At 43.2% G+C, this 12,964-nt stretch overlaps 1 protein-coding gene across 1 annotated transcript in view; it reads right to left on the bottom strand.

The window, feature by feature from the left end:
• LOC111964668 (clathrin coat assembly protein AP180) overlaps positions 1-12,964 on the bottom strand; it is a 61,459-nt gene that overhangs the window by 9,636 nt on the left and 38,859 nt on the right. Inside the window, 12 exon segments of the mRNA XM_070443827.1 lie at positions 1,708-1,788; positions 2,255-2,332; positions 3,621-3,845; positions 4,859-4,930; positions 5,838-6,023; positions 6,414-6,494; positions 7,193-7,256; positions 7,258-7,270; positions 7,656-7,804; positions 7,995-8,007; positions 8,974-8,997; positions 9,852-9,913. Of these exon segments, the coding sequence (XP_070299928.1) occupies positions 1,708-1,788; positions 2,255-2,332; positions 3,621-3,845; positions 4,859-4,930; positions 5,838-6,023; positions 6,414-6,494; positions 7,193-7,256; positions 7,258-7,270; positions 7,656-7,804; positions 7,995-8,007; positions 8,974-8,997; positions 9,852-9,913 (1,048 nt within the window).

The following is a 12,964-nucleotide window of genomic DNA, read 5'->3' as shown; positions in this document are numbered from 1 at the left end:
TGTTAACTAACCTCCAGACGAGCTTCAATGCCATACAACTCTCCTTCCATGGCCTCCAACTGCTCTTAAATGCAAGTAAAACTAAATGCATGCTCTTCAACCGATCGCTGCCCACACCTGCCCATCCGTCCAGCATCACTACTCTGGACGGTTCTGACTTACAATATGTGGTCAACTACAAATACCTAGGTGTCTGGTTAGACTGTAAACTCTCCTTCGACTCACATTAAGCATCTCCAAACCCAAATTAAATCTAGAATCAGCTTCCTATTTCGCAACAAAGCATCCTTCACTCATGCTGCCAAACATACCCTTGTAAAACTGACCATCCTACCGATCCTCAACTTCGGCGATGTCCTTTACAAAATAGCCTCCAACACTCTACTCAGCAAATTGGATGCAGTCTATCACAGTGCCATCCGTTTTGTCACCAAAGCCTCATATACTACCCACCACTGCGACCTGTATGCTCTCGTTGGCTGGCCCTCGCTTCATATTCGTCGCCAAACCCACTGGCTCCAGGTCATCTATAAGTCTTTGCTTGGTAAAGCCCCGCCTCATCTCAGCTCACTGGTCACCATAGCAGCACCCACCCATAGCACGCGCTCCATCAGGTATATCTCACTGGTCACCCCCAAAGCCAATTCCTACTTTGGCCGCCTTTCCTTCCAGTTCTCTGCTGCCAATGACTGGAACGAACTGCAAAAATCACTGAAGCTGGAGACTCATATCTCCCTCACTAACTTTAAGCACCAGCTGTCAGAGCAGCTCACAAATCACTGCACCTGTACATAGCCCATCTGTAAATAGCCCATCCAACTACCTCATCCCCCATACTGTTATACATTTTATTTATTTAGCTCCTTTGCACCCCAGTATCTCTACTTGCACACTCATCTTCTGCACATCTATCACTCCAGTGTTTAATTGCTATATTGTAATTGTTTGGCCACTATGGCCTATTTATTGCCTCACCTCCCTTATCCTACCTCATTTGCACAAACTGTATATAGACCTTTTCTATTGTATTATTGACTGTATGTTTGTTTATTCCATGTGTAACTCTGTTGTTGTTTGTGTCGCACTACTTTGCTTTATCTTGGCCAGGTCGCAGTTGTAAATGAGAACTTGTTCTCAACTAGCCTACCTGGTTAAATAAAGGTGAAATAAAAAATAAATAAAAAACTGAAGCGGCGATTCCGGGATGCTGGCCTTATAGGCAGAGTTGCAAAGAAAAAGCCATATCTCAGATTGGCCAATAAAAATAAAATATTAAGATGGGCAGAAGAACACAGACACTGGACAGGGGAACTAGAAGGCCAGCATCCCGGAGTCGCCTCTTCACTGTTGACGTTGAGACTGGTGTAGATATTCCATTAAAAATCAGCCGTTAACAATATCTACACTGTCTTTCTGATCAATTTGATGTTATTTTAATGGACAAAAAATTTGTATTTCTTTCAAAAACAAGGACATTTCTAAGTGACCCCAAACTTTTGAATCATTGAAAAATGATTATGTTTCTTCTGATCACAAAAAAAGTTCCGGTCACTTCCTGATGAGATACATTGATTGACAGGCTGACAGGGAAGTGCAATACCAAGCTTGTACTACTGCATGCTGTAGTCATGCAGGCAGAGTTGGAGATACAGGAAGTATACCCATAGAAGTGAGGTCAGCTTAGAGTGGGCAAATGGTGTAACTCACCAGTCACACCAGACAAGAGGTCTTCATCAGCATTGGCCTCTGGAGGCAAAGGAGAGGGCCCGCGAGAGATAGTAGGGAGATCTTCCAGGGAAACACCCGAGGAAGAAGGTCGAGGAAGTAGGAAGAGTGAAGTAGAAGAGCACAGAGGAGCATTAGCATAACAGAGAGAGTGAAAGCTGTGGTAGGAGTTACTGTTCTTAAGCCAGGTGGGTCCAGGGTTGGGATCAATTTGAAGTCAGTCAATACAGGAAGTCAAATGAAATTCCGAATTAATCATTTAAAATAAATTAAATTAATTCTCAATAAACTGAAAAGAAGAAGCTATTTGTTTCGAACAATTCCCCAATTTTTGAATGTTCAATTCAAATCACTTCCTGAATTGACTGACTTCCATTCAAACTGACCCAACCCTGGATTGGGTGCATGCACAAGTCGCATACCACTATGGGGACAAACCAAGACGTGTGGTAAAACAGATGGTTGAGGAGGAAGGACAGAAGAGATGAAGAAGAGGTTCCAAACAAAGAAAGCAATCCACGTCCTGTACCTGCCCCAAATAGGTCTACGCTAGGAGTAACAGCAGCATCAGCTGTATCTGCAGTAGGGCTTTTCTCAAACATAGAATCTATAAACAAGGACACACAGTTACATTCAGTTTAGAATCTATACAGCATGAGTTCAGAGGGAAACGGAGAAAAGCAACAAAAAAAAGCACAAATCTAAAAAAGGACATCTAAAGATGTATCGTAACACTTTATAATAACTTTCATGAATAAGCATTGCATTACTTTATAATTGCTTACTCACGAAAGTTGTTCGAAAGTGTTACCGATTCCTCTTTTAATTGCAAACTGATTATTGAAGAACGAAGGAAAAGATGAACTAAAATCAGGTGAAAGATAAAATGAAGATATGCTCAAATGAAGAAAGCAAAGGTTGTCATGCAGGCACACTGCAGCTAGAGTGACTATAACAACTAGGTGAAGTTCAGTAAGGCACACTGTATCAAACACTTTTTGCAACAGAAAATGAAAACGTGCGTTCTTATTGAACACGTTCAGGTAATACCTCGGCGTTTTACTCCTTTTCAAATCGTTTTGAAAATCGTTTTAAACACAAGGCTGCTCACTTCCCTCTAGCTTTGACTGACTATCATGGTTCATGTCAACACGTTGAGCCAACCGCCCTGTGAATGTAAACAGTTGACAGGCCAATATCTGGTGCTGACAGATTACTTAACCAATGCCTCTGGAAGCTTATACAAACAATGGCCTCACGTAGATTTACTGACAACTGAAAAGGTTTATTTTGTAACAGCCTGCTGGTATAATGCGTCAAAACCTGCTATAAGCATGTCTGAGGCTTTACAATGTCTAATAATGAGCCCTATAATATGTTTTGTCTCATATTTCAACTCATTCTGGCTGTTATTTAGTCACGATCATTATAAAATGATTATAAGACATTATAAGGGGCTCATAGTCAAGTATGCTCATGACATCTTACAATACACGATAAAGGCATCATGATGCATTATTTGCCGGTTTGAGGTAAAGTGTTACTGTTAGTTTCAATAGATGTAGTATACCATTAGAAGGCATCCAGTTTTGAGATCTGTGTATTTACTTCTTGTCTGCACAGGAATGATGCAGAGAAGAGTCATAATTTGATAGATCCATATACTGTACCCACCATCATATCCATTTAATTTCTCATTTGCAGGGACGGTCAAAATGTGTGATTCACTCAATGCCTATGACTTAAATCAAACGAATAATAACAGAAGAAAACATAATTATAAAAACAAATCTAAAATGTAGGGAAGTTGCTGTACCATCGTCACTATCATCACCATCATCATCATTGACATAGCGCAGAGCAATGCAGTGTGCGAAGTAGAATGTGCACTTTACCACCGAAGAGGTCTAGAGTGGGGATGGCAGGGACGGGGGCAGCTGCAGACTCAGTGGTGGTGGTAGTGGAGGGAACGGGAGTGGCAGCAGGAGGCTCGATGACAGGCACTGCACTAGAGGTGGGGCTGGCTGCTTCTGGGGCAGCCAGCGTGTTATCGAACTTCATAGCAAAGAGGTCCATCTCTGGAGCCATGTTCGCACTCCCCTCCGATGGAGCGAAGGGGTCTTCGGGAGGCGGGAAGAAGGGGGAGGGCGGAGGATGGGGGTTAGGGGGTTTAAGGGATATGACCAGAGAGGGGAGGAGGGGAAGAGAGTAGGGGGAGTTGAGAGTTTGTTAAAACAACAAACACTGTAAAATACATATTATTGTCAGTCTAGAGGAGCTTCCATAATGAGGTTTAGGGGGAAGTAAAGAAAAGAAACCATCAACCTTGTACTACAGCCACAGGTTAGAATACTCACTGTCTCACACTCAGGGAATGGGCTACAGCTGGTTTGGTAAATTCTGTAGTTACATAGACAGGCCACAGAGGGCGAAGTCTAATGGTTACATTAGAACTAGTACTCACACATGGAAGCAGAATCATGCCAAAACAAATACAAATAATAACATTTTGGCATGAATCTGCTTCCACACTCATAAGCTCTGTCTACGTAGAATCCAAATACATGATAAAGGCGCAGAATAAAGTTAATGTAGAAAAATATGCATAATTCAATGTAAAACTGTCCTACTATTCTAAGCCATAAGACCAAAGCCCTACACACACACACACAGTAATGGAGCCATGTGAATTACACACACTGCACTTTTGGACTTCTACAGTAGTCGATTAATACTTACACATTCAGGCCAAAGAGAGAAACAAAACAGGGTAAATAAAGACGGTCAGTTAGTATGAAGCGGTATCAATTATATGAAATATAAACAATTGTAGGATTTGGGCGAAAATTATACAACTGTGTTTTACTCGAGTATTCATCACCAGGTGAATATTACGAGGTGAGAGAAGCAGGGGGACTGTTCTGAAGCAGGGCTGAGTGGCGGAGGGACTACTGTCCCATATGGTAGCAGAAGCAGCTTTGAGCTACCCAAGCTTCAGGATCTCACACATACACTCTTGAACAAACACACACACACACGTGTGTTGGAAGAGTGCACACACGTACAAGCATATGCTCACTTAGACATGCACGTGCGCACACACGCACACACACTGAGCAGTGTTATCACCCACCAGATCCGGCACATGCATCAGCAGCAGGCGCCCTGCTGGGCGGGCCGTCACCTGGGGAGGGTGCAAACGCATCTGGAGTACCGGACATGAGAGGAGCGGACAGTGGACACAAACCACAACACCCAGAGAAAAACAGGGGGAGGCAGGAGAAAGAGAGACGAGGAGGTAAATAAAGAGCAGGAGAACAGAGAGAATGAGAAAAACAGAAAGATGAGAGATCAGCATTAGGAGAAAACAGAGGATACAAGATGTTGCTGAAATTGCTGATCTTATTAGTGTCATATGGATGGGGCCTGTACTTTCCAGGCTGCATAAAGATGCATTCAGTGTGCACAATGTTTGTACACGCTGGGAAAGTGAAGATAACACAATGCTATCATAAGCTTGTGCTGTGTGACAGGAAATGCCAAGCTCAGCGATGGGCAATGCAACGTCTCTCTTTGACAGAGGCTTTTTTCCATGGAAAAGAGGGCCACACTTTGCTATACAATTTTGATAGTAGATATACAGAATTAAATCCCCTATTAGAAATGGGAGTGAAAAGAGGAGATATGCAGAGTACGGACTACAGTTTCTACTGTTCTCCATACAGTGCAGAGCAAAAAATTAATCACCTGCTTGCTGTCTTGGATAAATAATTGACTGACTGATGTAGTGCCCAAAATAATGAATAATCCGTCAAGCTAATCATTGTTTAGCGAGATGGAACATTTGGAAATGAGTGTCCTTATTAGATGTCAGTAACTATGCCAATAACTATCCAAGTAGAATTTTGCACAAATACAGAATATCATGAACATAATGTTTTTTTGTTAAGGTGTATGTAGAGTGTATACCGAAACTCGTAAATGTGAGAGTGGGAGAACCAGGTGGTGGAACTACATGTGAGCATGTCAGAGGCTGTTACGAACAAGCAGGCAGCTACTGTGTAGTCAAGTCTACCATGATGATCCCTCCCATGAGGCTGACCCCCACTGACCTCCGAACAGATCCATGTCTGAGGCGGTGGCGGCGGGCACGGGCAGCACCACCACGGAGGCCGCAGAGGGCGCGGCGGGGCCATCCGTATGGGCCACTGTGGGCGTGGCAGCCGGAGCGGCCGCAGCATCAGGAAGAACGGCGGCTGGCTCAGAGGTGCTAGTTGGATCAGCGGGGGTATCTAAGCCTACACCCCCCCCCCCCCCCCCATCAAGTTCCCACCCAAGCCCATCCCCCCCAATACAACAGGATATTTTTTTTTTTTTTTTTTTGTTTTTTTTTTTTTTTTTTTTTTTTTTTTTTTTTTTTTTTTTTTTTTTTTTTTTTTTTTTTTTTTTTTTTTTTTTTTTATTTTTTTTTTTTTTTTTTTTTTTTTTTTTTTTGAGAACAGCGGGGATTTAACAGGGAGAGAAAGTAGAGAGATCGGGTTGAGAAAAAGATGTAGCGTGAGATATGTCAAGAAAACAGTGGTAATAGAGAGAGGAGAATGTTACACCTTGAGACATTGCTAGAGTCACAGAGCAAGAATAAGAAGAGGGCTGATCCTCTCCTTAGGTCTACAGCTGGAGTCATGCACTGAAAGCACTGCTGTGGATGGGAGCTGTGAACGAATGTAAAGAACAGAATGTTTCCTCGTACTCACCGCCACCAAGCAGATCTGTACGAGACGATGAAAGAGAAGCCAGACAGAGCGAGACAGAGAGCGAGAGAGAGAAAGAGCGATAGAGAGAGAGAGAGAGAGAAGAGAGAGGAGGGAGAGAGAGAGAGAAGAGAGAGAGAGAGAGAGAGAGAGAGAGAGAGAGAGAGAGAGAGAGAGAGAGAGAGAAGAGAGAGAGCAGAGAGAGAGAGAGAGAGAAAGAAAGAAAGAGGAAGAGAGAAGCAAGAGAGAGAGCAAAGGGAAGAGAGACGAGCGAGAGAGCAAAGAGAAGACGTGAGTGAGGATTACATACAGAGAATATAAACAATAGAAATGCCTATCAGGGTCAATAACTCACTGCCATACCACGTACTACAGTACTTCTGATTTTCGAATCTGAAAACAACAAAACACTCCAAGGAAAAACAGTTTTTATATGAGTAGGAGGCTCTGAAAGCCAATTTCAATCTGCAGAGGGGCAGGTTTGAATATATGCCAATATCAGCCCTTCCCTTGAGTAAGGTGGAGAGGAGGATGTAGGTAGGAAAGCATGAAAGAGAGCAGGGTGGAATTCATTGAGCACCAAACGGAAGAAACTAAACTGCAAACAGGGAGGGAAGTCCTCGGCCTGCAATGAGAAAACACTCATGTAAAAAAATATATAATATGTGTGGCATAAAGAATGCAACCCAGATATGAAATCATATTTAAGCCCTTACCTCCCCATGACGAGATTGACTGCTGCTCTCACCTAGCTGATGGGGAGGCTGACAATGGGTCCAAAGTCTAGCAGAGCACTGCAGATAGATGAGAGAAAGAGAGGGGAGGGAGTGGATAGAGAGAAGAGGGTGTACAGAGAGAGAGAGAGAGAGAGAGAAGAGGAATGAGAGAAGAGAGAGAGAGAGAGAGAGAGAGAGAGAGATGAGAGAGAGAGAGACAGAAGAGATAGAGAGAGAGAGAGAGAGAGAGAGAGAGAGAGAGAGAAAGAGACAAAATGAAGAAGGGGGAGAGGAGAAGGAGAGACAGGAATAGAGGGAAAAATAGAACGACAAAGGGGTTAAATGTAAATTGGAGATTGGAGACGGTAGATTGTACAACATAGCTAATGGTTAAAGCTAGTGTGGCCCCTGAAGTGGCACTTGAAGTGGCCAACCTAAGAGCCCACAGCAGATGGGCACCTACTTGTTGGAGCTCTTGAAGGTGGGTGCCGCCGTGGGTCTGGCAGGTGGTCCAGGGCGGGCAGGAGCAACTGGAGCAGCAGCAGCTGCAGGGGCCGCTGGAGCCTTTGTAGGCGTGGCGGCTGCGGCCGGGGAGCCATTTGCTTCACACTCCTGTCAGACAGAGGGTTATAGTTAGTTACAATGGCGACGCGCCACAGTTACAAAAGCAGACATGGCTATGCTGTTTTACTCATGAATGAATACACTCATAAACAAATAAATGATCATCAAATTGTCGGCAGTTGTCGAAAAGATTTGTTGAGGTGCAGAGACAGAGTAAAATAAGGGGGAGCTGACTCACCTTGGTCGGTGACCTGCAAAATGAAACAATAAGTGATGGTTAAAAAATGATGGTTAAAACCATCATAGCATCACCAGATGATATGCAAGGTGAAGCACAATGGCTGTTACTGAGCTGTGTCAAATTGACAGCTAAAGAAGCACTGTTTTGGTTGCAAAGAGCAGGCATTTCGAGGCAACTCCATTGTGAAAACATACACTCTTAGAAAAAAAGTGCTATCTAGAACCAATAAGGGTTATACGGCTGTCCCCATAGGAGAACCCTTTGAAGAACCCTTTTTTGCTTCCAGGTAGAACCCTTTCGGATCCAGGTAGAACCCTTTTGGGTTCCATGTAGAACCCTTGTCACAGACGGTTCTATATGGAACCCAAAAGAGTTCTACCTGGAACCAAAAAGGGTTCTCCTATGGGGACAGCCGAATAACCCTTATGGAAACTTTTTTCTAAGAGTGTACTAAGAGTGTAGAGTTTGATGTGCAACACTGAATAAAACAATATTAAATCACTTCCTTGCACAAAGCTTTTCATTCTTACTTTCCACACATAACAAACCCATGTTTAGCAATGACATGCATCAAAAGCTTTGAGGAGGTGGGTTGATCCCAATGATATGACAATGAAGTTAATATGAACATTGAAGCGCTAAGCCACCAGATTCCCGTCACATTAAAAAACCACGCAAAGTGAGTGAGCTGTCAAAGTTCATATTAATATTGAGAGGGAGTCAAAACTCAGGAGAGATACCGAACAATCACAAATATGCCAAGTTCACATAAACTCTATAGAATCCCATTTGAACTTCACAACGCTGCAAAACATGAAATGTCAATTCCATAGAATCCTCATGTGAACATCACGAAACAATTGGGGATTTTCTTTTTTTTTTTACAGTTTCATTCACTTCAATACAAGACAACAGCAAATAATGACCCGGCCCTCCCCGTCAAGTCATTCTGTAGTAGATCCAGCAGAATACTTACACATCCTCTCTGTGAACATCCTCTCTGTAACACACATTGACAATCACTGGCATTTGCTAAGACTTAATCTGCTAAATTTCTTTCCATACTTCTAGAAGCAAGGTCATCGTATGAAATATCATCCGATCTGACGATGCCCCCCACAAATACTATCCTGGATCATTGCCCTACCAAGGTGCTGTCGAGAACACACGACTGACAGTCTGGTGATGACAGATTCAGTCCAAACACTGCCCATTTAAAAAACAAAAACACACAATCTAGAGGACATACACTGGAAGTCTTCATGATGTTAATTGAGAGAGGCTGAGCCTAATTAAAGCCTATGGGACATCAGGGTCGAGCACAGGTCGAATTTAGGTTCACTGGATGGTCACGTACTATTTTCACACCCTTGATGGAGGCTCTTTAGCCCAAGTGTTGGTCAAATAAATCCACAGCAAATAGAGTCAGAATGTTTCCATTCCAGTCATTTAACAGATGTACTCATCCAGAGCGACTTACAGGACACAATTATGGTTAAGTGCCTTGCTCAAGGGCACATTGACAGATTTCTCAACTAATCGGCTCAGGGATTCGAACCAGAGACCGTTTGGTTACTGGCCCAATGCTCTTAACTGCTCTTAACAGTTAGGCTACCTGCCACCCCCACTACGACTTTCTGTTTCACCTTTAGGGTGTGTGTTCTTCATTTATTTACTCCACAGACTTTAAGTATGTGCGTGCGTGCATATGAACTGTACTGAGATTGCTGAATTCTCAAATATGAAGTAAATAGGAAGTAAAGTAGCCCCACTCCCAAGTAGCACCCTGGTTACAAAGACGCCCATGGGGTAAGGATACAAGTGTGGTTGGTGGAGAGTGTGGTTGGTACTTACGGCTTCTTCCCCTCCAGAGTGTTCAGGTGAGTCTCCAGGGACTGCAGGAGACTCTCAGGGGCCTGGAGAGCGAGAAGAGATGGGCAACATATTACTACAGGGGCCACAGGGCTATAGTATATCGTACAGTACATGGATCAGACACATAGGTTATGAGCAGGGGTCTCCAACTTTGAACCTAGAGAGCTACTGGCGGTGCAGGCTTTTATTCCAGCCCTGCAGGCTTAGATGGGAAAATACCATAATTAGTTGATTATTTGTACTATTAGTGTGATGGTGCTGGGCTGGAACAAAAGCCTGCACACCCAGTAACTTTCCAGGACCCTGGAGGACCCTGGGTTAGGGAATTGGTCAACGCTAAAACATGAAGACTCAAGGGAAAATTGATGTCAGGGCACACAGAGTAACAGAGGAGCTCTTGACAGGTGATTACACTTGATTTGATTAGAGGGTCCGGAGGGAAACACATAGAGGGATGAGAAGAAGAGCCAGAGGAGGTCTGACGCAAAGAATGCTCACATTGGGGCTAACAGGGAACATACAAAGAATGATCACTTTGGAGCTAACAGGGTACACTGGGGCTAACAGGGGACACATAGAATGATCCCATTTGGGTTATGGAAGTAATGGGGGGACAATAGGAAAACACTGCTAATTGTGTGAAACTTCAAAATGTCTTTCACACAGCAGTTGAGTCCATTCATAACTTAAATGTAGTAAACTACTCATGCTTATGTTAAATAACAATGCAGAGTTATACTGCATGCTCAAGCTAACAGACAGACAGTAAACACATCATAGAAAAACATGCTGCACAGCCACAGATGGCAGTACACCTGATAGGCTAAGCAGTTAGCATCTAGCAAGCCACGTGTGCGCTGTCAAAGCTAAATGGGCCAGCTAAATAAGTCTCACACACTTCCCTCTTAAATCACTATTATTTTCCTGACCCATTTACCTTGGTCTACTTCCTCTGATAACCCAATAAACGTCTAGGCCTTTTCAATATGAAAGAGGACGACCCATTTCAGAACTAAGTACCAGTAGTAGTGTGTCTACTCTGACCTTTCTTCTACAGCTGGGTCATTTTACTACGGACAACGAAAAACCAGCGTTTCTTACTGGACACATTCAGATAACACCTCCCAAATTGAACCTCGTTTTGGACAGTTTTCTTCCATTTCGTGCCTATTGAAAACAACCCAGGTGTGTGATTGACTGTCACAAAGCTTCCAGAGGGAGTAGCGACAGTTCCGTCACTCCCAGAGGCCAATTGGGCCATGTACAGACACACAGGTGTCCTTGTATTAAACAGGTGTCTCAACCTGATACAATCCAAAATGACATGCCTTCCTTCGGACTGCAAGCTGTTCCGGGAACATTTAGGTACATTTATGGAGGGTCTGCTGTACACTGTTGGCAGTGATATCGCTGTAATCACTTATCGCTGTAATCACAAGCATCTTCACTGAGCATTCAAAGGAAAATAATGACTATATGAATTGAAACAGTTTTCTCCTAGAATCTGCTGGATTCTGTTCAGCCTACAGTACACTTATGATGTGCACATATGTAATGAATGCATTATGAAGATGGCTGCAATGTAAAATCGTTACTCGGCATTTGCCACTGCCAAACGATACACTCCAAAGAGGGGTGAAGAGATCTGATGATTAGACGCTAATACGATCTATTTAGATGTCATTTCGATGCTATTGCAGACAACACACAGCCAAACGTAGGCGAGGGGTGCAAATATGTTACGTCCCTGCTTCACGCCATTCCAATGCTTTTGTATTCCCTACAGCACTGGGGGATCATCAAGATCCACCTGGAATTGACATGTCGGTCTATCAGTCATAGACAAGAGGGTGCTGTTTCCATACATCAGAGAATAATACAATACACATGCTTATGGCTTTCAGGTAAATCCAGTAATAAGAGAAATATATAACATCTGGTGAGACGACATGATTTGTTTTCATTTCCCTTAACTAATTCTATGGCTTCCTTATTCGATTTCTAATCGTTACCGCTAAATCACCAGGTCGTTTAGCTGCCCAATCGGTGACTCATGGGACGGAGAATTCAGTAGAATTTATTGTGGAGCGTCACTTGTCTCAATTGCCTACGCACTGGCACTTGGAGTCTAATAACCTCCAGGCCAGGACAGCATCCCTAAAAGGATACTGCCTAAGAAAGAGCCTTAAAGGATACTGCCTAACAAAGAGCCTTAAAGGATACTGCCTAAGAAAGAGCCTTAAAGGATACTGCCTAAGAAAGAGCCTTAAAGGATACTGCCTAAGAAAGAGCCTTAAAGGATACTGCCTAAGAAGAGCCTTTAAGGATACTGCCTAAGAAAGAGCCTTTAAGGATACTGCCTAAGAAAGAGCCTTAAAGGATACTGACTTAAGAAAAGAGCCTTAAAGGATACTGCCTAAGAAAGAGCCTTAAAGGATACTGGCCTAAGAAAGAGCCTTAAAGGATACTGCCTAAGAAAGAGGCCTTAAAGGATACTGCCTAAGAAAGAGCCTTAAAGGGTACTGCCTAATAAAGAGCCTTAAAGGTACTGCCTTAGAAGAGCCTTAAAGGGGTACTGCCTAAGAAAGAGCCTTAAAGGATACTGCTAAGAAAGAGCCTTAAAGGATACTGCCTAAGAAAGAGCCTTAAAGGATACTGCCTAAGAAGGAACCAAGTCTAGACATAGTGTATGTAGGCTCTCTCTTTGCCTCTCCACCACATGCATACAAACATACATGAAGACACATAGATTGTTCTACGAGCCAGTTATTTCATTTGACAGTTGACAAACAACTAGTAATAGTAATAGTGCTAGTAATATGACAGGAATCTCTCTACACAATAAGGAACAATGTCCAAGAATGTCCAAACTGTGTTAATAATGTTAACCAGTCAATCTGCTAGTTAGCCAATGGACTCCATTAAAATCCAAACACACACACAGGGCTTTCAACCCTAATCCATGCTTCACAACTCGCCCAAACCCAGTCATGAATCAAAGTATCATTATCATGCCTTAACCAGCTCCTCCTCCTCTGACATAACAGTAAGCCCAACCCCCCATTTCACATCTCACCACCCTCCCGGTTGGC

The sequence above is a fragment of the Salvelinus sp. IW2-2015 genome, linkage group LG6.1 (genome assembly GCF_002910315.2).
Source record: "Salvelinus sp. IW2-2015 linkage group LG6.1, ASM291031v2, whole genome shotgun sequence".
NCBI lineage: Eukaryota > Metazoa > Chordata > Actinopteri > Salmoniformes > Salmonidae > Salvelinus > Salvelinus sp. IW2-2015.
The sequence above is the reverse complement of the archived record's forward strand: the minus strand, read 5'-3'. Positions and strand labels throughout refer to the sequence as shown.